This window comes from Aulonocara stuartgranti (assembly GCF_965226115.1).
Source record: "Aulonocara stuartgranti genome assembly, chromosome: 14".
Lineage (NCBI taxonomy): Eukaryota > Metazoa > Chordata > Actinopteri > Cichliformes > Cichlidae > Aulonocara > Aulonocara stuartgranti.
The window spans coordinates 18,226,164-18,252,596 of record NC_138950.1 but is presented as its reverse complement, the minus strand read 5'-3'; the positions used below and the strand labels follow the sequence as shown (position 1 = coordinate 18,252,596).

The window sequence follows — 26,433 nt, the reverse complement described above, 5'->3', positions numbered from 1 at the left end:
TTCAATGTTGACTTCATATATTTCACTATAACCACATCTTTTCCAAATCCAAATATTTCTTTCCCCTAAATCAGAGCATTTTACTAGTTTTACTAACCTGGGAAACACAGCTGGCACTAATCAAACAGACGAGACATTGGAGAAGCAAAACAGAACATGAGTACAGCGACAGAAGACTACCAAAGTAAAACAGGAAATACAGGGAACACACAATGAGACGCAGATGCACACAGAGACATGACTGGGGAAGAAACACAGGGCTAAGACCAAAACATGAACAGGACCAAATACTAACTAAGATCACCAAAACTAGAAATATTGAGTAAACTCAATAGAATAAGTAAACAAAACCAGGAAATATAAAATACACCGAGAACATAATGAATCAAAAGACACAAAACACTGGGTCAACGACCCAAGTACCCTAACACTGATGGCTACATTGTGATCATAAAGGCATGGACATGGTACACCACAATACTTCTTAGGTAGGTAGACTGTGATCTATAAATAATACTCTTTGGTACAAAAGGTTTAGAGTATTAGTAATTGGCTCTTATTAATCTCTGTCTCTCTTCCACAGTGTGTCTTTGTCCTATTTTCCTCCCCTAACTCTAACCGGTCACGACAGATGGCCTTCCCTCTGCTGAGTGTTTCTTCCTATTAAAAGGGAGTTTTTACTTCCAACCGTTGCCAAAGCACTTGCTCATAGGGGCTCATATGATTGTTGGGGTTTTCTCTGTTTTCTTTGTATTATTTTAGGGCCTTTACCTTACAATATAAAGCACCTTGAGGCAACTGTTTTTTGTGATTTGACACTATCTAAATAAAATTGAACTGAAAGGGCCCAAAGTGTGCAAACAAAATATCCCCACATCATTATACCATCAGCAGCAACCTTCTGTTGTCCAATTTTGGTGAGTGAATTGTAGCTTCAGTTTCCTTTTCTTAGCTGACAGGAGCGGCACCCAGTTTCTGCTGTTGTAGCTCATCTCCTTCAAGGCTTGACCTTGCCATGTTTAGAGATGCTCTTTTGCATACCTTGGTTCTAACAAGTGGTTATTTGAGTTACTGTTGCCTTTTTATCAGCTCAAAGCAGTCTGGCCATCAACAAAGCATTTTCATTACAGAGAGCTGCCACTCATAGGATGTTTTGTCTTTTTGAATAATTCTCTATAAACCCTAGAGATGGTTTTGCAGACCTTTTTAAAAACTATTATTCAGTATATAATACTTCAACACAGCCTGATATCAGACAACTGTCATCAGCAGTGTTAGTCAAGTTACATGAAAAAAGTAATCAGTAACTAATTACTGATTACTTCCCCCAAAAAATAATCCCGTTACTTTACTGATTACTTATTTTCAAAAGTAATTAATTACTTAGTTACTTTTTAAAAACACGATTTACAACCTGAAGAGGTGATAAAGCGATAGATCTTTCAGCCCAATTCTACTTTTTCTACATAATCCATCATACAAAATGTAATCAAATGGAAAAGTCTCTTTTTTTTTACTTGTTTTATCAGTTTTAATCTTTTAACTTTATGCATCAAGCAAAAATGTAATTATATGCAACATTCTCTGACTTGAATAAATTAGTTTAACATTTAAACCTATTTTCTACACATTCCAGCACATAAAATAAATTTTTTTTTTTGTGTGTTTTCACTCACTCTTTCAAATAGATGCAAGTAAAACACAGCAGAAAATAAATAAAGTCAAAGACTCAGCAGTCCTGTTGCTCTATTTTCACCTGTAAAGCAGGACTGGGGTAGGCGGAGGTTTACCCTGGTGCAGGTGTGCCGCGGTCAGTTGAAGAATCCGCGAGTTTCTCTGTGAGTTTCCCATTACATCGTTGCGCACTCGGTGCTTGCTTGGAAGTTTAGGGGGTTTTTTCGCTGTAAAAAGAAGTTTTCTTCCCACGCACGATGGACGCTAATGTTTTTGTCACTTTTTATGGAATCAAACTCAAAGTAAGGTCAGTACTTCCACGCTTTAAACGCTGCACGCTCATACTCTCTCCCACAATCGATATGTGATCCATTGTTGATCTGCACACAGCTGTTGTCACTAACGGCGCACTTGATTACGTCACTGTCGTGAGACATTCTCGCAAAAAAATCACAGTTTTAGTAACGCAGTAACGCAGCGTTCCTACGGGAAAGTAACGGTAATCTAATTACCGTTTTTGCAATAGTAATCCCTTACTTTACTCGTTACTCGAAAAAAGTAATCAGATTACAGTAACGCGTTACAAACGTGTTACTGCCCATCTCTGGTCATCAGGTAGAATTCCTTGATTTAATTCATAAGGACACTCAAAAGCTATACCCACATAGGCAGTTGAAATTAAGTAACATAGACACATACTCTCACAAATGCATCTGTCAGTAGAGTGTGTTGCACTGATTTTAGCACAGTTTAGGGTATAAAATTGTGGTTGAGGTTTCATTGAAAGTGACATGGCATTAAAATTTAGTGTGCTCCCACAGTGACCAGTTTTCCAACGGATCTGATGTCAGTTTTTTTCCACACTGGGTATAATTACTGACCATGCAGAGATAAAGCAGCAGAGTGGTTCTTTACTAATTGATGCTAAGCCTGGGGTTTGTACACGGCACATAAAAAGAGGTTAAGTGGCTCTGAAAATGCAGTTGGTGGTAAAAGACAAAATATTGCCTTTATTTCTCTCTCACTCACTCACTCACTCACTCACTCACTCTCCATCTCTTTCTCACACTTGTCTGTTGTTGTTATCGCAGTCTGACAAGACAGCTGACACATTTATGTCTGTCTCTTCACACTCCCTCTGTTCCACACCTGAGGTGCAGCAGATTGAGTTGCACTGACCCTCTACAAAAAGTCCTCTACACAAACTGTTTTTCTGCCAGCCAATCGGCAGTACTCCCATCCTCAGTCTCATCTCTCTCACCTCCCGCCTTCTCTGTAGCTTATTTTGTGAACCAGAAAGGGGAGCTTATTGGGTTTCTCTCCTCCACAGACTAGTTTATGTGTGCCTGTCTCCGTCCCAGTGGCCTAGACTCTGGGAGGCTCGGGTTGCCCTGAGCCACCACCATTCAGTCCAAGTCACACATGAGAAAACCAACTGGGGCTCTATTTTAATTTGTTAATTAGCTAAACACCCTTCCTTACACCACTTGTATATTATGGATTATGCCATTTTAAATTATGTGGGTAACCTCGGTTTTTGTTTGAGTCGGGCCAGCTAGGGTACACGTGCACTCACAGACTTTCTGGTCTATTTATAAGGGATCACAACCTGTTGCCACATGAGCTCTACTGGCACACCGGACCATTCATCCTGACTATGGAAGTCCCACTGAGTGTAATTTGCTGAAATTTTCTTTGGAGTGCATCCTGTTGCATTTCATGTTTGTTGCTTCTCTTATTATTATCATCAAACACCTGCTTTTTTTCTACTGTCTTTTTCTTCAAAACTGCCTGCAATTTCTGGTTTAACCGCCTTCCTCCCTTTCATCAAACATGCATATTCATGAGACAGAGGATCATATAGCCTATTAAATAGACTTTAATTAATATCTGTCTTCTGAGTGAATTTGCTCATATTGAAAAAACACTCACACTGTCATTGTGCAAATAATCAATTACACTTGTTTTTTTTAAATGCTCTGCTCTAAATGATCTTATGCATCAAAATCAGGGCACACACACGCACACACCAAAGAAACAGAACAGGCCCCTATTCAGTCTCACTCCAAGATTTGTCTTGGCTGACAGATTTAATTAATATTTCAGGGGGAGGACATTGTAATCCCAACAGAGAAATGACCCCCACACAGTAAAGCTGGGATGCCAAAATCATTCGTACACCTTAAACATATAGTTGCTACAAATATTATAGGCACAAAAACGATGTCAAAAACTCCTTTTAAGTGCCGCTCTAGCTTTTGTGCAGTGCACAATTCATTTCCGACCCCTGCTTAGTTTTCCTGAAACCGGACGCCGGGTGTGATGAATAAAACATTCTTTGTGTGCTGCTGGATGATCACCGGAGCGCTTTCAGGTGTACAAGTGGTGAAAGGCGATGTAATCTTCCCCATAACAAGATCTGGACCGAGATTGACAGACGCAGAGAACCTGGAAAGCCTCTAAGCAGGAGGACCACAAAAGCTTTGGGGACTGCAATGATAAAGCCGCAGGAGCACAGTGAGCTTCTACTGCGCGACTCCCTGCCGGTGTTTGGGAAGCCGTGGTACTGGCAACGCAGCAACAGCACCATGGAGAGCACCCGCAGCCTGGCGCGGGTGATCATGGAGATGCGGGACGAAATCAAGAAGCTGGAAGCGGAGAACCGGGAGCTGCGGGGAGACTTTGGTCAGCGTTCACTTGCAGCCATGCCAGGAGAAGCTAGTCCCGTGTCATCAGCAGTTAAGAAGCAGGCTGACAAGGATGATAACCCTTATGTGAACCTGAGGCGAAATGCGTCTGCGCCAGTCCTGGAGGGACAATACAAGGGTAAGAGGGAAGTCGAGTGGGGCATCAGACTGAGTTTAAACTAATGAAATAGTATGATAGGCTATCTCTTAGGGTTCTTTATTATATTAAAATTTACTTTAAAACTAGAAATAGGGCTCATTATAGGCTCGTTCTGATTCAATGGTCATCCTTTTTTAAGGAGATTTGAGGAGATTCCTTATTCACAATAAATGCCAACAACGTATCTAAGGAAAAATCAAAATATGTTAATTATAGCCTTTTATAATATTCGTAAATTTTATATAAACTTTAAAACGTAATATTTAGAGACACCTGAGAACATGACATTACTGTTTCCTGTCTATAGGCATCCCTGCCCTGTAAAATAAATAAATAAATAAAAATCTTTCAATCCATCATGTTTGTGCTGTTTCACAGAAAACACTGTGATGACTGTTCGGAGGTACTCTACAAGTTCCAACCTGTCTGGTGTGACTGTACGGGATGGAAGGATTAACAGGGTCCGGCCAAGCAACTCTGGTTGGGAAAGACTGCAAGAAGAAATCCAACATGGGAAAGGTGTCTTCGGTAACTCAACAAAGGAAGATGTGGGAAAAATTACCAACCGGCACTCCCTGCAGGAATATGTTCATAAAAACAGGTAGAGATAAATACTATAAATGCCCCAACTGTAGCTTTAAACAAATATTCATCTTAAACTTGACCTCACAGAGGCTTTAACTACTGTTTCCATTAATGGCTAATTTCAAAGTACTTTGTTCATTGCTTTGCCTCAAAAGGCTAGTCTTTATACAGAATCTCTGAAACTGCAGCAAAATTATTCTTGTGTTTTCTTTGCACCTTAAGGTCCAAGGTGAAAACTGTCACCTTCCTTCTACCTGTGGATGACATTTACACCAGTCGACCAGCTCTGACCAAACACCAGGGGGATCCTAGACTGTCTGACCTGGATTCCATAACTGAGACGGATTCTTGAGAAAACAACCAGACTTTAAACGAGGCAAAATTCAGACATGAACTGAGCCTCTGTGGCCTGCGACAGGTGACAGGTTGGCCTCTTCATCTAGGCCAATGTAGACTGGGCTCTTAGTGAGTGAGCCAGCAGACCGATTTTTATCACACCTGACCACACAAACAGAAGACTCTGGTTACAGGTGTTGTTTTCATGTGACCATGGTCAACAGTGATGAAGCACAGAGCCCTCCGGAGCGAGGATCAGATATCTGGTCTCTTCACCTGACCCCGGGTGTTGCTTAAGAGTGACACACACACCTGCAGGTGACAACCCTTTTACGGACAGCTGTGGTCGCTGACTCAGACCTCATGAGCGATGTTTTATTCATTATTTATTCATCTTGGTTTCTTTTCACAATGTAAACTGAAGAAGATGGTCAATGGACCTCCTGAAGATGACCTGCTGTTCCTGAGCATGTATTTTGTTTTCTCAAAACCAAATCACAATCTTTGCTTTCATGTATAAAAGTCTTCTTAAAAGAATCCAGTGTTTGGATTATTTATATTAAATATAAATGGTATGAAAGTCATGTTTAAAGGAGACTGTTTTATTATTCCATAGATAGATAATCATTTCTCAATAACATGAAAACATTTTGCTTACTGTGCCGCTGTCACTGTGCAGGGCAGACACAATTAAAACTTCTAATATAAGACGCATGAGCTACAACCAAAGCATATAATCATTACTTGAACTTCACCTGCAACTTCAACATTTGATCTGCAACATCCAATAAATGACACATTAACAGAAAACCTTGTACAGTGCAGCGAATCACTCTAACTGATGAAGTACAGAACATAATCTCTGCAGCAAAGTTGTTTTGTCAGTAGTTGGTGTCAGCTGCAAGGGTTCATGCTCATCATTACATCCACTCTTGCTGATAAACCATTTACAGCCTGTAAACTATTATGCATTAGTATTAGCAGCTCAGAGAACTACACAGAACTGGGTTTGGCTATGTTTTCTTTCAATATTAGTTTCCAAAGAATCACTCATCAAGTTTTGCTCCTGCATGTCCACGTGGCTATCACTGTCTAATTCCTCTACGTTTTTCTCTGTGTATTCTGTTTGGCCAAATTTAGCAGTAGCTTGTAACTGGTCAGGAGCTCCATCCTCTGATTGGTTTTCAGTGTCGAGGCTTCCATAGCTTTCTGAGTCGGTGGGCTTGAGAATTGGGCAGATTTGAATCTCAGACATATTTGATGATGGCAGAGATTCACTTGGACTGTCTTTGTAATTCATTGGGATCAAGAAAGGCTCATCTTTATGCTTTGTTTCAAAACCTGTAAAAGAGGACAAAAACACAGTCAGAATCAGAATACTTTATTCAATCTAGAGGAATTTATGTGGTCACATTTGCTCCAAGACTGTTTCTATATACAGTTGAAATTGAGGTGCCCCTCTTATCATATTGATTTTGTTATTTTCTCTGTAGAGGATGTGATACTAAGGCTGTGCATCTATTGCAGTGTGCACTTGTGCTTTAGATGGAGGAATTGTACAGACAGAAATGTCAAACAACCATCAGTTATAATTTCAAAGACACACAACAAATCACTACATTTGGTCTATACAGACCTGGCTGGTAGCTTCCCTGGCTGCTGTCCTCTCCGTCTGTGGCCTCCAGGTCACAGAGACCCATAATCTGCTGCTCGCTCACTCCGGTGTTTCTTTCAAGAAAGTAAGTGGTCATACTCCCCTTTCCCTTCACCTCTATCTCTCCTCGTTTCTGGATGACAAAGCATTTGTTCTTTAAAGCCCTGAAATATATGAAGGCAAGACTTAGAAATAAAGGCAGTAATCATTCTGATGATAACACAGGTTTCATAGCACATGAAAGTGTGTATGGATGCAGGTTTTCTTGTGCAATATTATGTGTCTCCTCACTGGTATACAGTTGGGCTCAAATGGATCTTGTTGGGGAGGCCGTGACTCTCCATACGAGATGCAGTGTTGACAGTGTCTCCGAAAAGACAGTAGCGTGGCATCTTTTCCCCAACTACACCTGCCAATACAGGACCACTGTGGAGACCCACACGGATCTATAGAAATACAAAACGTCACACAGATGGAATTACATATGTATATTTGGATTCAAACTCTGGCACAGGTGCATTTGGGGGAGTGAAAGAAGACTCCTTCCACTCAAAAGTGTGTTTTTGTCTCTGCTGCTTACAGCAGAACTACCGTAATGGTGTAGCACAATAATTGAGTAAAATTCCCCCCATTTCACAACCATTTACTTAAGAAGTGCTCTATAAACTTCCTTGCACCTGAATGGGTCCTCCAGTTATGGGGTTAATAACCTCCTTGGCAGCTATAATCATGCCCAGAGCAAAGTTGGCCACCCTCTCAGCATGGCTGGAGACAGGTATAGGAACCCCACCTACCACCATATAGGCATCCCCTATGGTTTCAACCTGGTAAAAACAGAAAAATACATTTTTTTCAAACAGGTTCAAACAGATGACATGATGGGAAAAAAAACAACCCGTAACCAAAAGCTTTATGGAAATGCATGAATGGTTCTTTTCTTTTCCAGTGAAATGTACATGGAAAAAACCAGGTTACACCATTCATATTTACCTTGTAGACATTGTGCACAGTGGTGAGTCGGTCAAATTGCAGGTACATGGAGTTAAGCATATGAACGATTTGAATGGGTTCACACATGGCACAGATATTGGTAAACGTCACTACATCACTGAACAATATGGTGCATTCCTTGAATTCTCCTGTAGGACACATACACACAAATTAAGATGCAAAACAGCCACATCAGATAGGCCCAAACAAATTATCCAGTATTTATATCTTTTAACTATCTATTAACCTGCATCTACTTTTTTGCCCTCTTTCAGCTGGTTGGCTACATGCTTAGGCAGCATGGCATACAGCAAGTTCTCTGTCTTTCTCTTCTCTTCCTCAAGGTGCTGGGACAGGATGCGGAGCTCTTCCTTCTTCCTTTCCAGCTGACTGGATAGCTCCATTTCAGCCAGTCGCTGGTGATTGAGTAGGATAAGGTCTCGGGTGACATCATGGGGTGCAATGTCAGAAATGTGCATGTGCATTTCCTCCAGCTCCTGAAGGCTTCTCAGCAAAGGAGAGGCTTGATATAACATGCAGCGCAGAGAAGGCATCCAGATCATCTGACCTGAAGACAAATAACAGAAGATGGAAAAAAATACACACATAAGAAAAAGAAAATGTTTCTTTCTTTTTACCTCTGAGCTGAAGCATAGGCCGGCCTTTCCATGTCTCAGGCATCATTTCCCTGCGAGTCTGCATGACAAAGTGGCTGTTGATGAACTTCCGGATGCTGGAGATTGTGAAAGTCACCTCAGGATGCACAATGCTGAAGTACTCATCTAAATGGATATTCACAATCTGCAACCCAGGGACAGTCCTTTGGAGATTCACTCCAGCCTGATGCACCACCAGCTGTACCACACACCACCACCATTAGGTTTTCACCGTTAATATTATATGACTTAATTATTTATGACTCTTGAGTTGGTTTATGCAGAGACTGTTCATCGCTAATCTAAACCATGTATATATTTCTGTAAATTCTACCTGCTCATCAAAGACTACATGAAAAGGGAAAGCATGGCAGAAAGTCTGCAGGTCAATTTTGAGCTTCATGGGATACACAGGTTCAAAATTCTTCAATGATTTGCCTGTATAGCAAAATAAATGTTGTAAATATTTATTTATACATGCAAATGTAAAAATGCAAATGTCTTATAGGAGTCGTTGGGCACAGCCCATTGCTCCAAGGCTTTATGTTAACTGTACCTTTTCCGATGTGAACCAACTCCTTTGATGTCTGCCAGTGACTCCTGGGCATGGTGAAACTGATCTTTGTTTTCTTTTCATGATCAGACTGTTTGAATAAACAGAAAAGAGTTAGAATTCCAGTAAAATAAAATTGTTATTTAATTTACCACTTCTAAAATCTAACCTTTTTGATCCCGACGGTGGTATTAGGTTCATCAGTCAAAGAATGAAGGATCTGGGCCTTTGAGGAAGCATCAGTTTTACTGCTAACTAGGAAAACCACGTGCTCCTTCTTTCCAGTTCTCTCCAGTTCTTCTAGCTGGTTAACAATCTCCATTGTTATCTCACTGTTGAAAAAATCCTTAGCAACAGCACCAATAATACCTACAAAAGAGAACACTTGGTATTTAGATCCAAATACTCCATATTAAGAATGAGAGTAATGTAGCTCAAAATTGTTATTTCTAAAGGAAATGTTTCAAATAAACCAGGAACAATGTGACAAAGTCCTCTGCGGTCAGAATAATAATGGAGAAGCATGGTTCCATCAGGGTTCCTTTCCACTCGAAAAGAAGGTGCATTCATCTCCTGCAAGAATCAAGCATGGAAAAATAAAATATATCTCCAATAAAAAAGAGGGGGGGGGGAGAGAGACAGATGTGAAAGCAAGTACCTTATAGGAGAGCGACAGGTAGCTGTGAAGTGCATCCAAATTCTCCGTGAATTCAGACAGATTTCCTCCTAAAGTCCGCAGCATGTGATGGTAGCCGGAGCGTTTGCAAAACTCAAAGAAATACTCTCCGAACTGCCTCAAGACTACCTCTGGTTTTACTCCTGAAAGTAAATCAATAAATAAATAAATAAAAACATGTATGACTGGAATTTTCAATTTCATATATTGAAACAACTCGTGAATGGAAAGACACCTAAAAGCTTGCAGGCCTCTGCCACTAAGTGCAAAGTGATTTCATCTTCGTAGACTTCATGTGTCAGGAAGGTGTCCTGGACTCCAGCTTCATCCCTGTGTATGATGATGATGATGATTTTGGGAAGACAATATGTTTATTTCCTGATATGTTTTAAGAATGTAACAGAAATGTGTTTCTGCTGTAAACATTCATTAATAAAGCAAACAGATTTTGAAAAATTCAACTCTCTCAAAGAGAAATTTTTCTTTTACCTGAGCTTGACCCACGCCTCCTCGCCAAACTTTTCCACTACCAGCGATTTCAAACAGGCATTAATAAATCCATACTGTCAGGAATACAACAAACAAATCAGGCCAGCTGAGAAACTAAGATAATAAAAGATAGCATACCATGAAAAGCAGCATACCATGTCTCTGTGCAGTTTGTCCACCAGCAGCTTTCCCCTTCACGATTATCGTCACACCGCTCTCTCACCACACCCAGTCTCTTCTCTCATAAAATAACCAACAAGAAAATCCAGCCTGTTTAAGAGACTTCCCAGTCTCATCTCCACAAAGGAGTTGTCCAGTCCAGCCTGGTGCTAACAACCCCCCCTGGGGTCTGGGTGACATACAGCCTCTTATAAATAACACTTTGATAACAGAGACTCGAAAATCACTGTAACTCATAACTGAGAATGAGTTACAATTGTAGCAGCCAAATTTCTCTTTTTTACCCATTTTAGGAGGGTTAAAACATGTATTCTTATTGTCACATCTAAGTAATTTTGATTCATATATTTGTATATGTGTGCAGATAAACAATTCTTTGTATTTGGACCACCTTAATCAATAACAGCTAGAGGGTACTGTTATTTACATTGCTGATAATGAAGGAAATCATAACAGAATTTAATTTGGATTGAAAAAAGGGAAACAGAAACAGATATTTAAATGGTCCTTTAATGCAATGGTATAATGATTCACAAAATTATGGGAAAAAGTAATCAGGAATGGAGAATTTATTTGATGGATGTTGTGATTTCACTGAAGTCGGACACCAGCATCAAACGCAGGAAGGACAAGTCTTTGGAAGAGGAGCACCTCAAGCACATGAGGGTTTGAGGAAACTTTCAGTATCCAGGCCCCACCCCCACAAAAAAATCTCAACAACCAAAACCATGTATTGGACCAATACTGCACAAACATAAAAACATAAACGTGTCTTCACTAAGATCCAGTTTACTCCTGATTGTAAAAAGAAATCCCCTCACATTTGGGCCATTTCTAGAAATGATCATGGACTTTACAACTGCATAGAAAATATAAAAGTGTAACTTTTACATACACAAATTGCAGGATTTAAAACAGATGTAGAGAGACTTCAATGGTCTCTACTTGCATAAAAACAGATAAGAGGAAAATGTTGGGGGTAAAATGCTCCGTGAACCAAGACACTGTCTCTTTAATAGTACTTGTAAATAATAAATCAAGTACCATTTAAAGCCCAGTTTTCTTTAAAATATTCTCAACATATTGTCAGACAGTAATATGAGAAATTATTAAGAAAAAACAACAAAGCTTTTAAACAAGTCAGTTAGTGTTGATCATCAGTGACATCTAAAATCTGACTCATACCAGTCTTTTCAAATATTCTAGTAAAAACATATTAAAGAATTTCAGGTCATATGCTCTTGAACCTGCTCATCAAACAGACGCTTGGTAAACACAGGCTGGTTCTTCGTGTTCATCTAGTGTTTTTCAGCCAGTGTCTGTTTTGAAGTTGAAGTAATTGCTGAGGGGAGGTAAATAGCACCAACAAGAGTGACCTAAAGTGTGGGCAAGTGTCAGGTCCGTAATGAGGTCTGCAGAGCCTTCATGTCCCTCAGGAGCCTCAGATTCATTTTGCTTCTGTCTCCTGGTCTAGCCTTGACTGCTGCCGCAGAGTGACCTCTGGTGGACACTGTGGTAGACACCCTCAGCTCGTTCCCATTGCTCTGCCTGCAATTGGCTTCTTTTCTTAACTTTTTTATCTGGCAGAGAGACAGGAAAAGATAAGAGACACAAGTTTTAACAAATTATAATAATAATAAAAAATAAATAACAAGAAAGAAAACTAGTGACTGCATATGTGAAAACACACCTGCGACTTGTGCTTGTACAGCTTACTGATCTGCTCTCCTTTCCTCTCCATTTTCAACAACAGCCTCTCCTGCACCCTCCGAAGTTCCTTTCTTTCCTGTTCAAACACACAATCCTCCACCTGCCTCATTAACTCATCATGCTCCCTGCAACACACACGCAGAAACACACTGAAAAAACCCCCCAAAGTACTTTTGATAATCGTCGTCTGTGACTTGCCTTGTGTCGAGATCAAATGAAATACTGCTCACAAGCTCATGAGTCGCAGCTCCTCCTGCAGGGCTTGCAGCAGCTCCGATAATTCCTCCCCGCTAGCCGAAGAGGAAGAAGAGGAACTGTCTGAATGCCGGTGGCCGTCTGTGCCGGAGCCGTTCGTGTTGCGTGAGAGGACGCGGCTGTTGCAGAGGTGGGGCTGGTGTCGCTTCAGGAGAGACAAAACTGACTGGACGTTGGCTCTGACCGAGTGGCTGCAGCCTACTGACTAAACGTCAGAGAGAAAGAGAGCGAGTCAGCATAAGGGAAGTGCATGTTAAATATGGTAGACCATTGTATTCCATCACACGGGCATGTCTTTTTATACCGTTCCAGCAACAAAGGGTACATCTCTCAGGCTCAGTCTATAATGTGGCTCTGTGTGGGAATATTGCTGCGATGATTTCTGGAAAGGAAATGGAAATAAAACTAGGGAAGATGGAATTTGGATTGATGTTTTTATCTGGTTTCCCTGATGAACATGTTTAACCTTTTTAATAAAATCTACACTTGTGAGCAAAACTGTCTCTTCTACCATCTACTTATAAAGAAGGAACCTTAGCAGTCTCAAACAGAAGTAAAACCATGAGCTGAGCATGTGAAGGTCTTAACCTTTGTATTGGACTTCTTCTCTTTGGGCTTCTTGGCGGATCGGCACGGTGACACAGACTGCAGCAGGATCCTACTGGCGTCCAACCCCGTCTGTAGCTGAGCATTGGAAAGAAGAAAGTATGTAAAGTGAGTAACAGAGAGAGCAAAGATGAAAATTATAATTCATGTCTCATTACTTGGTTGGCCTTGTCTTGGATGAGCTTTCTTTGGTACTCCTCTTCCTGTAGTTTCATCTCCAACTCAAGGATCTTCATCTGAAGACAAACAAACCCATCATACGATGAATATATCAAAACACTAACTTTTACTTGTTACCACTTTTAAGTCCAGTAAAAATAGAAAATACTGACAAATAAAGAACAAACCTGAAAATAATTCTTAGCTTCTTAATGTGCAGATTAATCCAGGTCCATGACAGCATACAGAATTTTAAATTCTGAGCTCCTCTTAAGAACCAGTATTCTTTTTGTCTTGTTCTGGTCTGTTTAAAGACTTCTTGTAAACTCTTGTGAACATTTATCTGTTTTCTTTAATATGAGCTGTGGGAAATTCAACTGAAAATTACACTAAAACTGTTGTTCAGTAATCTTAGAAAAGACACCACCAGGTGATGAATAGCTTGAGATGCTTTAAAGTCCTATTTCTGGCATGAAAAAACAACCTATTTTAGTGATTAAATGTTTTGTGAACCACTTGCTTCATCTATATTTAAGTAAGTAGTACAGTGAAATAGCCAACAAATTATGCACTGCTTCACTGCAATTTCCCCAATTTGCAAAGCTAACTGTGGGCCAAAATCAGACCCTTTGGTGGGACATTTAGAGCCCCCAGGACAGCAGTTTGATACTCATACTTTTGATTTATCAAACCATGCTTGAACAAAAACAAGCTGTGGGTAATCTGGGGAAGCCTGATGCCACTGCCATGGATTTTATGATGTTTAATGGCAATATTCTCTTCCTTATGACAGAAGAGCATGGGTTGTTCAGTAGATAATTTCAGTGTACCTGACACTACGTCAACAAGTCTGTATATTTACCTCGGAAATGTTCTGTGTACGTGTCAGTCTGAGATACTCCCGCTCAAGTCTCTCCAGCTTGTCAAACTGAGCATACTGTGATGCTGTGTCAGACTGCCACTCAGCTGATTTGGCTTTCTGCAGGATGTCCTGAAAGGAAGATAACAATAAGATAAGATAACCTTTATTAGTCCCACATGTGGGAAATTTGTTGGGTTAAGGCTACCGACCTTCGCCAGTGCCATCTTACCCTTCCAACCATACATACATTACAACATCACATGGGGAAGACAGGTCAGAGAGGTATAACAATGGAAAATGCACAACATGAGGAAAGACGAGGAGAAAAAATAACTCCCCCCAGACTGAGCTCCAACAGGGAGATCAACAATCTTCGGTCGACGTGGGTGGCCTTGAATGAGGAGGGAGAAAGTCACAACACAGTCTTATTATCTAAAGGAGGATTGTTATTCCTGTCAGCTTTTGCCTTGAGCATCCAGCTGCCGCCAGGGGGCCGCATGAGTTGAAGAGGGTAGTTAGTTTGGTTAGTGCGAACAAACTCCATCCAATTTTACAGTTGGTCTAATGTCCGTCACTGATCAACAGGTCTCTCAATTCCATTTGTTCTTCTTCAAGATGTTATCCATATAGCAGAGCCATGAGCTTCTCCAAGATCTTATCCATATTGTGTTCAAAAGCAGTATGAGTACTCACAGCCCTGCCCATCCTCTATCATGTCAGCCAGCCTTGTGGAATTTTGAACAGCTGTAGCCGCTTCTTGTTCTTCGATAAGCCAGGTCCGAGCCAGCTCCAATCAGCCAGAACTCTGTTATCATGGTTCCGAATTGGTAGATGTCGTTCAATGTCCTCCATCGAGTGTCGCTAGACACACGACACAGCCGACCATCGAGTATCCAGCAGCAAATGTCTCCGCAGGACAATCAGGCTCTCCCAAGCCCAGAGTTGTCAGTTTCGTTAAGGGACCAGTTGATCAAATCCATAATTCTTCTTTAGGTTTTAGAGAACAAGTTTGGGAGACTCACTTAGGGTTAGAGATTAAGCGAGACTATACAAAAGACATGAGAAGCCAAGCAGGAAAGATAAGGGAGAAGGAGAAAGTGCGAGCGCCTCCGTCAAGAATATGGATCTACGGACTACTGATTTCAAGTTTTTAAATGAATACAGTGGTCCCTCGCTATAACGCGGTTCATCTTTCATCTTTCGCGGCCTCACTGTTTCGATTTTTTTTGTACAATTTTGCATGCTTTTTTTTTTTTTTTTACAGTGCACTGTGTTCTGCGTCCTGATTGGCTGTAGACCACTGTCAATCAATCTTGTACTGTGTCTCCTGTACAGTACAGAATGCGTTCAGCTTGTCAAATTTACATCAATTTTCTATCGCTAGCAGTGTGACTCTGAGGTGCTGTACTGTATGTTTTTAAGTTTTCTCCCCAACAAACACAACAATTTCGACGAAACATTTTGCACCGTCAAAGGCAACCGCGGGTGACTTTGGTTTCATTCTATAATACTGGACTTATTTTGCTATGAAGGTTTGAACTTTGAGAGAGTTTAAACAAGAGAGAAAAGTGTGAAAATGTTCATGCCTGTCTGAGAGAAGTGTATAAAGTGTGGAGTGAGGGGTTTTACAGCCTTAAAACATCTATAATAATTGTAAAAAATAACGTTGACTACTTCGTGGATTTCACCTGTTATTTTTAAAACGTAACTACCGCGATAGACAAGGGACCACTGTATATTTTAAATGAAAAGCTACAGGCTATGACATTTAACCTGCTGATTAAGCAGGTTGGTCCTCTCTGTTCTGGCATTGCGCAGCATCCTCCTCATGTGATCCAGCTGTCGCTCCAGCTTCAAACAGCGAGACTCTGCGGCAGCAAGGTGGTTGATCAGCACTAGAAATAGAGAGAAGATACGCAGAAGACATGTAGGTAACAAAAAAAAAAGACTATAGCTTGAAACAAGACAGTAATAAAAGTATATGAAAAGGTAATTAAATTATTATCACCATATATCTATCTATCTATCTATACTCACCTTGGTTGCAGTTGGAATGGGCACTTCTTTGTCTTTCTGGGTCTTTTTGATCATTTAAGAGTCTCGGTGTAATATCTTCATTCTGTAGAAGTGTTTGTGAAGCATCTTTTCCCAGTGCATGCAGACTCCGCTCTGCATGTCCTTTTTCCATCTCCAACCTCCTGATCTTTTCTTGTAGGTTCCTCAAGGCAGATAAGATCACTTCACAGACATAAAAATATAAGTTAGCTACAGGAAGGGTCTGCATATCGTGACATATCTGGTGTAACAAGATATTTTTGGGGTCTAAAAGGAAAAAGAAGATAACATGACAGGAGCTAAGAAAGGATGATTGGACGAATGAATAGATGTTGGTGAAGCTGAGACATTCAAGTAGTGCAGCATCATGTTGCATGTGTAACCATGGAGCTCTGAAACACTACAATGCCTGAATGGAAACTCTACACAGGCAACAGAAGAGATGCACAAGTTAATTGTACCAGTACTGTTGGTCTCAGGGAAGGCTTTGATGGGTGATGATGGAACATATGATTGATGAGTGTGTGTTTGAGGTCTGTGATGCACAAGTGTGTTGATAAAAGGTCGGTGAGCTGGGTAGTCTTTGTAGGATGGCAGAGACAGACTGTCAGGCACCGGTCCACAGGTTGGTGGTGGTGGTGGATAAGATTCCTGCAGGGAAACAGGACTAAATGTTATTTAGTTATCTGCATTTTCCATATTAGACTTTAGATAACTGCTGGCATCTACATTTTTTACAGTGAGCGAATAGAACAGGGCCAAAAACAACAAATGGAGTACAGAAAGTGAAATGACCGTGAGAAAAAAAACTATATTCATTCCGTCCAGTTCACGTCAAACACAGAATAACTTCAGCCCACTATTAGGTTTGCAACATCGTTTAGTTTGAGTTGTAGCAACTGCTGCTAGGCAGCTTCCTGTGCAGTCTAGCTAACTCAAGATAAACGGTGGCAACCTGCTTTTAATTTTTCTTTCAATTGAAATTCACCCAAATCTGGTAATACTACCGTTTCCCGCGTAGCATCAGCTGCGAGTGTTTTTGGCAGCGTCTCCATCGAAATGCAACCATTCCAGCCTGTCTCGCATGTGTTAAAGAAATGCAAATGACGCAATGCTAGCTGAGAGTAGAACTACAGCACATCGCTTTTTAATTACGACTGACAGATTACTAGCTAAGCACAGTTTGTACAGCCGTTTGTGCTAATATGGGCTGTGCAAAAGAAAACACCACTTTGACAAGCGACACAGTCCATGGTTTCTGAAGGGTACGAATGGTTTAAATCACATTATGACTCGTTAGACACTAAGGACATATAAAAGACGCGGACCGGAGTGCCAATATCCATAAACAAGCGCACACGGTGGGCTTACCGGAAATGTAGTTTCTCCTCAGCGGAGATTCCGCTTTGAAGAATCGAGATGTTTAGGAATGAAACTACAATAACTCTCAGACACCCTTGAGGGGTGGAGCAAGGGTTTGCAAGAGTTGCCGGGAATTTTATGGCAACTTGGGTAGTTTAGAGACTTTAGAGAAGGTAAGTAGGATGGTCGTGTTATTTTTCCAATCTGGGTCGTTACCTAGGCCGTATGGGCATCTTAACTGTAGGCTACATTCAACAAATTTACGAACACATGATAGGTTTGTTGTAGTCATGCTATTAATACATTTCACCCACCGCTTTCCAACACAGGCAAAAGCTAACCTGCTGTCTTTCCGATAACGTGTTACTCTTAGCTGTAGCTACGGTCTTACTAACATAATAATAAGTTAGGTCGGCGGTTCATCATGCATAGTGTGTCGTTAGCATGTTTTTGGGACATAGGGACTCTTAAAAAAAGTGCTATTTTTGATTCTGAACTTTTTACAAATATCCACTTATTTTTATTGTTATTGTTTGTGATTCATTTTCTTAAGTTTCTTAATATCGTAAGTTTCCTTAAGATATTTTTTAAAATAAATATGAATTGTTTATATTGTTTGTATTTTTTGCAGAAAAGCCTTATTGCTGAGCCCCTGCCAGCTGTAAACACATCATCATGTCTTCAGAGAATACCTCGTATGGTCTTTTAAGTCTTTCCTCTTGAACGTGTTCTTGAATGTAATGTTTATATCCATGTAATATGTACACATATGTTTCCATTTTCTAGAGATGATGAGGATACTTTCAAGATCCTGATTGCTACAGATATTCACCTTGGTTACCTTGAGAAGGATGCCATTCGTGGAAATGACACATACACCACACTAGATGAAATCCTGCAATGTGCCAAGCAAAATGAGGTGCGTGCTTGTTGTAAGTGGACCTGAATGGACCATTACCTCCGCATGTCTCAAGTATCCATTTCTTTTCTTTTTGCTTGTTTCTTTGCTAACAGGTAGATTTCATCCTCCTTGGTGGCGATTTATTCCATGACAACAAACCTTCACGCCAGTGCCTTCACAAGTGCCTCACTATGCTGCGAAAATACTGCATGGGAGACTCGCCTGTACGCTTCGAAATCCTCAGTGACCAGAAAGTCAACTTCAACACAACACAGTCAGTTTCACTTGGTGTCATCCTATAGAGGTTTTGCACGTAATGTCATGTGCAGGTCGCTTAAGAACTGTTCGCCATATTGGATCTGATAAATGGTGGCGATCACATCCAATCACTCATATACACTTAACATACAAATTATCACTGATATTAATGAGAAATGAGCTATGCTGACTCATTGACGATGTAAGAGATAATGTACAGAGATGTGTCAGTATCATTATAATATAAATACAATAAAAATCAGGTAAATACCTGAGCAATAACTGTGGTCCACTTGATCCAGTGATTACAATTCCAGGCCAGTAACTGGGGTTTGTTACCCATCTTGACACATAATACTGATAATTATTTAAACTTTTATACACCTTCATATCTTGTCCAATATAATTCGTTTTTAAACAACATAATGATCTAAATCATGTGGTGTGCAGTCAGGGGGAATGCAAGGGTTACACAGCAAGAAGCTTGTTATGAAAGTGTGTTACTTTCTCTGAGAGAGTATATATACTGGTTTCTTTACTCTTTTACTCATCTAAGGAATGTTTAGTAGGTTTGTAACTGTATTTCAGGATTACAAGCCCAAAAAACAAGTTAGTGTCACATGGTAAACGGTCACGTGTCTGTGTTAAATATCAACACTTCACCGAGTTCTTTTGATTCCTCATAGGCATCCGATGGAAGACAAAACACTGCTTAGTAGACCATTTCACACTTACACAGTGACTTCTAGAAGGGTGATGCGTCCTGCATGACACGTTGCCGCGGATCTCAAAATGGTGGTGCCCCCAATAGTTTTATTATAGAAGCTCTCTCATTCTAGTCTAAAAAACAGTGTCTCAGTAACTTTCCACTAGAAGATGGTCCCCTGTTATCTACCTTTTCCCAGGCAAGCGTGAGTCTGCAGCATTCAACCCCCCAAAGACACGTAGTGTAATGCCTTTATTTTCAGGGCCGTGTCCACTTAATACTATACTATATAACTTTATAACCCTTATTAATAAAAAAGCATAGCATTATTGAGGCACTTCAAATTATTTAATCACAACATGTGCTAAACTTCTATAACACACTGTTTTATTTGTTATGTATAAATGTTATGTGTGTGTTGATATCTTGTAGGTTCCCCTGGGTTAATTATCAGGATGAAAACCTGAACATCTCTATTCCTGTGTTCAGCATTCATGGGAACCATGATGACCCAACTGGAGTGAGTTGCTTTTAGTGACAAAGGAAGTTATGAATTCAGATACAACACCCATTGTCAGGGTTCCTTTGACCCAGTGTTTTCAGTTCTGGACCTTTTGTCATTGTTTGTTTTCACGTGTGTGTTTCCTGTTTTATTGTGTTAGTCTTCTGTCTGTGTGCATTCTGTTAAGTTCTACTTCCTCTTTGTCATTAATCAGATTTAGTTCAGCTGTGTTCTCACCTGTTTCCACTCATCATCGTTATCCAGTGTATTTAAGCCCTCAGTTTCCCTCAGTTCTTTGTCTTGTTGTCGTCAACTCATCGTGTGTGTTTACAGTCTAGTTCAGTAGTTAAGGTCAACCTTTCATGTTCAGTTCATCCTGTTTGTGTAATAAATCTGTGAGTCCTGCAGTTGGGTCCTCTCTTTCCATTCTCATACACCTGACCGTGACACCCATGCACTAATATTCAAGTATGTGGATTTCTGTATGTTTTCTCCAAGGCTGAAGGCTTGTGTGCATTGGATCTGCTGAGTGCTTCCGGACTTGTCAATCATTTTGGCCACTCCCACTCTGTGGAGAAGATAGAAATCAGTCCCATTTTAATACAGAAAGGCATCACCAAGCTTGCCTTATATGGTCTTGGTAGGTTCATGTTTCCAGATGGATCAGTAGTGTCCATTCCTAAAATAATCTTGTTGTTTCACTAAGATTTGTCAATCAATCAACGATTGATTTTAATTTTGTATTAATATGTCTCAAGGTTCTATCCCAGATGAGCGCCTGTACAGGATGTTTGTCAACAAACAGGTATCCATGCTTCGCCCGAAAGAAGACCAAGATGGCTGGTTTAACCTCTTCACCATCCATCAGAACAGGTAACTACATCATTTAAAAGCATTTGAGATGCAGCTGTGTCAAACTATGGAGTGCTGAAAGGGTCAAACAGTATTAAATAAATACATAAATAAATACTTCATCATGTAATCAGTTAAACGGGTCATTAATATAATAATTACATTTTGAAATACATAATAAATAATTTACAAAGTACATAATTAAGTAAACAATGCTACTGGCGATTTAATTTGAAATGTATTCTGGGATACCTGGATACTCCAAATCCATATAACCACCTATTGACATTGACACTGCATCAATCCATAATCCATAATCTGGGATTGGGCCATCTTGATTTGCTGTGCAGGGTAACCAAGCAGATGTGTGGGTCTGTTGACGAGTTGTTGTGATAGTTTAAATGACTTCATGATCCAGGAACCATGAAATAAAAATAAATAAATAGTGAAATAGTAAAACATGTTTTTAACTAATTAATGACACATTTAAGTAATTATTTTCTTTTGAATTTATTTATTAATTTGTTGAATTTATTTCCTATCTTAGTTAACTAGTCATACAGTTAAATGATGTCTTATCATGAATTATTAATATGTGTTATAATTAATTAATTAATTCAATAATTAAATAAACACACAATGGTGCATTCATTTATTTCATTTACTAAACAAGTCTGTCTCCAAGTGTTCCTCAGTAAACATACAGGGTGTTCTGTATGTCAGAGTCTTACCTCTGATACTGCTGGATAAACAGAAACTCACTCAGGAACGAGGTCACACAGAGCTCAAGTTTTCACTTGCAAGAGGGAAGCAGTTGTCTCCAACCCACTTCAACTTGCTTTCCTCCTGCAGGTTGTTTTTATTGGTTACACACAGATGTCGGCATCTCGTCCCAGCCAGGTGGCTTCCTTCATTGAATAGAATCTGTTCTTCTCAAGGCTGCTTGTTCCCCTTATCGAGGTCGTGCACGTACTCATATGCGCGGGTTACATAGAGAGCAAATAGAAGCATTCTAGCTTTTTAAATGGCAACTTACAACGCATACATTAAACCTAACAGTGTATATGAGAGGGAAGTTGTGACATGAAAAAAAATCTTGTATTAGTATAACTTGTTCATAAATTTCTTTTTATTTGATCACCTAATTATGTAAAAATACCAACAACTTTTTCTGTGTTTGTATTTTGTCAAGGAGTAAACATGGTCCTACAAACTACATTCCTGAGCAGTTCCTGGATGATTTCCTTGACCTGGTGGTGTGGGGTCATGAACATGAGTGTTTGATTAAACCCACCCTAAATGAACAGCAGCTCTTCTATGTGTCACAGCCTGGAAGCTCTGTAGCTACATCCCTTTCTCCTGGAGAAGCCACCAAGAAGTATGAATGCACACACATTAAATGAATCACATTCTGAATGTATTTTAATGTCAGTTCTCAAAACACTGTTTGTCTGTTTATTCATATCTAGGAAAATCGGTCTGTTGAGGGTGAAAGGTCGTAAAATGAAATTGCAAGAGATCCCCCTGAAGACTGTGCGTCAGTTCTTCATTGAGGATGTGGTGCTGGCTGATCATCAGGACTGTTTTACACCAGATACACCTCATGTAACAAAGAAGGTGGAGGACTATTGTTTTGCAAAGGTCACAGAGATGCTGGACGAAGCAGAAAGGGAAAGACTTGGATGTCGGCTTACACCTGAGAAACCTCTTATTCGCCTGAGAGTAAGATGGATACACTGTGTGCATACATCCTAATGTTGCTGCTTAATTGAAATCTAAATATGAAATTCTCTTTGCAGGTGGACTACAGTGGCGGTTTTGAGGCATTCAATACCTCACGGTTCAGCCAGAAGTTTGTGGATCGTGTGGCCAACCCGAAAGACATAATTCACTTTATCAGACGCCGTGAGCAGAAGGAAATCAAAGGTTTGGCTGCTGCTGTGAATCTCTACACCATTAACTCAGCACTGGATAAATCCCATAATGTAGCTCTGCTTCAGAGAGTAAACTGACCATTCAGCCCTCTGATTTAATTCATTTTGCTTTTTAGATGAGAGCAGTATTGACTATGGGAAGCTGTTCAAACCTACTGCTGTCGAAGGGTTGAGAGTGGAGGACCTTGTCAAGCAGTACTTTGAGGCAGCAGAGCAGGTGTGCTCATCTTAAAACCGGCATGTTTAGTGTATGGAATCTCTTGTTTTCATCTGGCATTTGATCTTTGTATTCTTTCTGTATGTCTAGAAGGTACAGCTGTCCCTGCTGACTGAACAAGGCATGGGTAAGGCCATTCAGGAGTTTGTTGACAAAGATGAGAAGGAAGCCATCGAGGAGCTTATCACTTACCAGTTGCAGAAGACACAGCTCCATCTTCAGTCTAGAGGAGTAACCACAGAACAGGATATAGATGCAGAGGTAAAAGAACGTAGCATGTAGTGGAAGTGGAGTAATTATTGTCATATTATATATTTTTCATGTTTTTATATTTTCAGGTTCGGCTATTCAGAGATTCCAAAAAGAACACAGCTGAGGAGGAGAAAGACATCCAAGAAGTAAGTAATGACTTCACTGAAGCCTGAAATTCATTTCTGTGTTTGGTTAATTGTCTCTTTCTTTCTCAGGCTATGAACAGAGCTAAGGCTCACCGGTTGGAGCGTGGTGATGGTGACTTCGCAGATCAGGATGTTTCAGATGTTAATATGGACTCTGACGAAGGCTCGGTTCCAGTTGCTGCACCTACACGAGGCAGAGGGCGAGGAAGCAGAGGCCGTGGTGGCCGAGGGAGGGGCAGAGGTGAGGGCGATAAAGAGAAGCAGTAAAGGTGTATTTAAAAATCTTGATATGCAACAGTGCAGTGACTACGTACAAGTTCCCATAAATGTGTGGCACTTGTAGGTTGACTTGCTTTCACTCTTATGTCCAGTTCATCCCAAACCAGCTCGATGGGGTTTAAGTCTGGAGACTGTGCTGGCCACTCCATGTTTTCAAGCTTACCATCTTGTTCATTTTTCGTGAGGAGTTCTGGCATAGCTTGGACTTATGTTTTGATGTTGATGCCACACACTGTGGAATCATCCTTTCACCTACTGACGGCATTCAAAAACCCTGCACGATGAACCGAAGATTTCACATTTTGATTCATTAGTCCATAATACCTTCTTCCAGTCCTCAGTAGTCCAATGACAGTGTTTCATAGCCCAGGCAAGCCTCTTTGTCTTATTCTGACATCTTAGCAGTGGCTTTCTTGCTGCAACTCGTCCTGTCAAACCTGCAGCTCAAAGTCTTCTCTTCTGAGACTTGTTTACTACAACCACTATTAAGCTGTGTTTGAAGCTTTTGTCCTGTGAGCCGCCTATCACGCAAGCTGTTAACTCTCAGAAATTTGCCCTCTGATTCAGTTGTGGCTTTGGGTCTGCCAGAGCTCTTCCTGTCAGAGTTTGCCCCAATTTCTGAGTAGCTTTTGATGGTGAAAGAAACTATAACGACTCCTTGACTTTCTTTCCAATTTCTTTGTAGGAAGGACCTACATTTTTAAGTGTTATGATGCTCTGTCTCTCTTCCATTGTTAATTGCTTTTTTCTCACCATTTGTGTAGCAACACACTAGTTTCTGCAATACAGTACTGTTCAACTGATGCTCACAAGGGTATGGTACCACAGTGTGTTCCAACACTGCTTTATACAGACAAAGGAGGTTGTAAGTAATCTAGAAAATCTGAAACACCTGTAGGAATTGTAGCACCAGCTTTTGACTTCCATTGCTGCAGAACAACTTTAAATTGTTAACCCATTTTGTGTTGCATGAAAAAGGAGCTTTTTGTATAATTCTGAAATGAACATTGATGATAACATGATGTCATGATGGGATGACATTTCGCATAAATATTATAGACATTATAGGCTAATGTGATAGTACAGAAAAAGCAACGTATATAATATCAATCCATGATTTCAATGACTTGTTCCATTATTTTTCGGGCTGTTCAGGTGCGACTGCCTCTGAACCAAAGCCAGCTGGTCGGGGTCGGTCCCAGAAGTCCTCAACAACATCCCAAAGCAGGAGCATTTTTCAGGGTAGGGGAATGTAAACTTCTGTTAGTGTGACTGTCTGTAAACACATGTTGCACTTGTCTATCCACAAAAAGAGCCACAGAAAATTCACAGAAATCTGTCCCACGTCCACTGTATGTTTCCTCCCTCGCTCTTCAGCATTTCAGGCATCCTCTCAAAAGCCTTCTCGGACTAGAGCCACCAAATCTTACACAGATGAAGTGAGTTAATGATAAACGGTAACAATCATAAACTCACACATCTCCATTTTTAAGTGAAGCATACCATCCACTAACATTTAATCTCATATTTATCCATCTTTAGGTGATCATTGATGACTCAGATGAAGATATACCTGTAACAAAAGCTGCCCGGCCGCCTCCAAAGTATGTTTGTTTAAACCTAGACTGTAGAAGTGTTATATAGTGTTGTATTTTAGAGCAATGGCTTTTCTTAAAATCTTTGTTCTTTTCTACACCAGACCGTCGTCCTCATCATCATCGTCCTTCTCTAAATACGGCTCTCAGAGCCAGAGCCAGTCAAGAGGAATTGCATTTGAGGACAGCGATGATGATGAGGTAAAACAAGAAGGCAAATTCATGTATAGGATGTGTCGTGTAAAGTGGGATTAACATTAAATCATATAATTTTAGGTGCAATAAAAATGCATCTGAATTCATGACATCACACATATATTTATCCAACATTGTTACATCTTTTAGTTTTCTCTGACTCGTGCCTTAATCCTTTTTTCTTCATCTCTCTTTTTTTTTGATACAGGATGATCCATTCAAAGCCCCGACCAGAAGATAACCATAAGTCCATCTTAATTTTTCCAAAGTTGCAAGTTAGCTGCTCCGGTATTATTCTGAATGATTTCAAGGTCCATACACATTCAATTTCCTCATCACTCATTCTTAATGTTAAGATTTTCATATCAGTCTGTTTTCTGGTGAAAGGTTAGATTGAAGGGTACATATGGGCAAGGTGGAGGTTTTGTCCTGGGTTTGCACAGTAAGACTGTGCCTGTCAGTTGGTGGTGGACTGCATCTGTACATCAACAGTAACCACTAATGGGGTTTATCTCTGGCTTTTGTAGTACTTTTGTAGTTCTTGAAAAATAAATGTTGCTTTTGATATGTAATCAAGTGTTTTATTTTTGCAATATAACTCAAAGTCACACATACACTTAGTGGACCCTTTATTAGGTCCTCCTAACTAGTACAAGGTCGATAATCACTTTTGCCTTACTCCTTCGTGACATAGATTCAAAAAGGATACTGGAAACATTTCTCAGAGACTTTGGACATGATAGCATCAGACAGTTGCTGCAGATTTATCAGCTAGATATCCATGACGAGTCTCTTAATTCCATTCCAACCCAGAGTTGTTCTATTGTATTGAGATCTGGTCACTGTGGAGGGCGTTTGAGTACAATGAACACATTTTCATGTTTAAGAAACAGTTTGAGCTTTGGTGCATGGAGTGTTACCTTGTTGGAAACAGCCACCAGAAGATG

At 40.2% G+C, this 26,433-nt stretch overlaps 4 protein-coding genes across 8 annotated transcripts; 2 read left to right on the top strand and 2 right to left on the bottom strand.

Moving 5' to 3' along the window:
• The first annotated feature begins 1,819 nt into the window (after positions 1-1,819).
• LOC309688443 (putative coiled-coil domain-containing protein 195) lies at positions 1,820-5,939 on the top strand. Of its 3 annotated transcripts, none has more exons than XM_082504165.1 (4): positions 1,820-1,838; positions 4,040-4,500; positions 4,900-5,122; positions 5,329-5,928. In XM_082504165.1, exons 2-4 carry the CDS (start codon positions 4,170-4,172, stop codon positions 5,456-5,458), a joined length of 684 nt encoding a protein of 227 aa, XP_082360291.1. In that variant the 5' UTR covers positions 1,820-1,838; positions 4,040-4,169; the 3' UTR covers positions 5,459-5,928. The 3 variants fall into 3 exon arrangements, with proteins under 3 accessions (XP_082360291.1, XP_082360290.1, XP_082360292.1); XM_082504164.1 differs by lacking the exon at positions 1,820-1,838 and adding an exon at positions 1,849-1,981 and having other exon boundaries at positions 4,049-4,500; positions 5,329-5,939; XM_082504166.1 differs by lacking the exon at positions 1,820-1,838 and adding an exon at positions 1,893-1,981 and having other exon boundaries at positions 4,092-4,500.
• A 172-nt stretch (positions 5,940-6,111) lies between these two features.
• gucy1b2 (guanylate cyclase 1, soluble, beta 2) lies at positions 6,112-11,938 on the bottom strand (the record flags this gene model as incomplete). Its single annotated transcript, XM_082502717.1, has 15 exons — positions 6,112-6,783; positions 7,079-7,260; positions 7,388-7,542; positions 7,774-7,920; positions 8,087-8,235; positions 8,334-8,654; positions 8,725-8,941; positions 9,077-9,180; positions 9,299-9,386; positions 9,465-9,664; positions 9,769-9,868; positions 9,954-10,114; positions 10,207-10,301; positions 10,461-10,534; positions 11,888-11,938. 15 exons carry the CDS (start codon positions 11,936-11,938, stop codon positions 6,428-6,430), a joined length of 2,400 nt encoding a protein of 799 aa, XP_082358843.1. The 3' UTR covers positions 6,112-6,427.
• On the bottom strand, positions 11,133-17,581 carry cep57 (centrosomal protein 57). The gene is made up of 11 exons (XM_082503673.1): positions 17,295-17,581; positions 16,749-16,938; positions 16,270-16,470; positions 16,006-16,127; positions 14,233-14,361; positions 13,370-13,447; positions 13,194-13,289; positions 12,910-12,987; positions 12,581-12,810; positions 12,331-12,475; positions 11,133-12,220 (listed from the first exon to the last, which is right to left on the bottom strand). Exons 1-11 carry the CDS (start codon positions 17,340-17,342, stop codon positions 12,035-12,037), a joined length of 1,503 nt encoding a protein of 500 aa, XP_082359799.1. The 5' UTR covers positions 17,343-17,581; the 3' UTR covers positions 11,133-12,034.
• An 84-nt stretch (positions 17,582-17,665) lies between these two features.
• On the top strand, positions 17,666-26,058 carry mre11a (MRE11 homolog A, double strand break repair nuclease). 3 transcript variants are annotated; one of them, XM_082503670.1, is made up of 19 exons: positions 17,666-17,822; positions 18,281-18,344; positions 18,436-18,568; positions 18,664-18,824; positions 19,947-20,034; positions 20,515-20,656; positions 20,775-20,889; positions 22,061-22,246; positions 22,338-22,590; positions 22,668-22,794; positions 22,919-23,019; positions 23,110-23,280; positions 23,358-23,417; positions 23,487-23,658; positions 24,852-24,938; positions 25,074-25,135; positions 25,239-25,300; positions 25,396-25,492; positions 25,695-26,058. In XM_082503670.1, exons 2-19 carry the CDS (start codon positions 18,325-18,327, stop codon positions 25,725-25,727), a joined length of 2,070 nt encoding a protein of 689 aa, XP_082359796.1. In that variant the 5' UTR covers positions 17,666-17,822; positions 18,281-18,324; the 3' UTR covers positions 25,728-26,058. The 3 variants fall into 3 exon arrangements, with proteins under 3 accessions (XP_082359796.1, XP_082359797.1, XP_082359798.1); XM_082503671.1 differs by lacking the exon at positions 17,666-17,822 and adding an exon at positions 17,833-17,926; XM_082503672.1 differs by lacking the exons at positions 17,666-17,822; positions 18,281-18,344; positions 18,436-18,568; positions 18,664-18,824; positions 19,947-20,034 and adding an exon at positions 20,311-20,411.
• Positions 26,059-26,433: the final 375 nt, after the last annotated feature.

Excerpts from the sequence above, each read along its gene's own strand:
- LOC309688443 (XM_082504164.1), top strand. The coding sequence starts at position 1,932 with ATGGACGCTAATGTTTTTGTCACTTTTTATGGAATCAAACTCAAAGTA. Across the intron at positions 1,982-4,048 it reads GGAATCAAACTCAAAGTAAG|GTGTACAAGTGGTGAAAGGC; the intron begins GTCAGTACTTCC and ends GAGCGCTTTCAG. Across the intron at positions 5,123-5,328 it reads GAATATGTTCATAAAAACAG|GTCCAAGGTGAAAACTGTCA; the intron begins GTAGAGATAAAT and ends TTGCACCTTAAG.
- mre11a (XM_082503670.1), top strand. The coding sequence starts at position 18,325 with ATGTCTTCAGAGAATACCTC. Across the intron at positions 18,569-18,663 it reads AATGTGCCAAGCAAAATGAG|GTAGATTTCATCCTCCTTGG; the intron begins GTGCGTGCTTGT and ends CTTTGCTAACAG. Across the intron at positions 18,825-19,946 it reads GTCAACTTCAACACAACACA|GTTCCCCTGGGTTAATTATC; the intron begins GTCAGTTTCACT and ends GATATCTTGTAG.
- cep57 (XM_082503673.1), bottom strand. The coding sequence starts at position 17,342 with ATGGAGACGCTGCCAAAAACACTCGCAGCTGATGCTACGCGGGAAACG. Across the intron at positions 16,939-17,294 it reads CTGATGCTACGCGGGAAACG|GAATCTTATCCACCACCACC; the intron begins GTAGTATTACCA and ends GTTTCCCTGCAG. Across the intron at positions 16,128-16,269 it reads CCATTCCAACTGCAACCAAG|TGCTGATCAACCACCTTGCT; the intron begins GTGAGTATAGAT and ends CTCTATTTCTAG.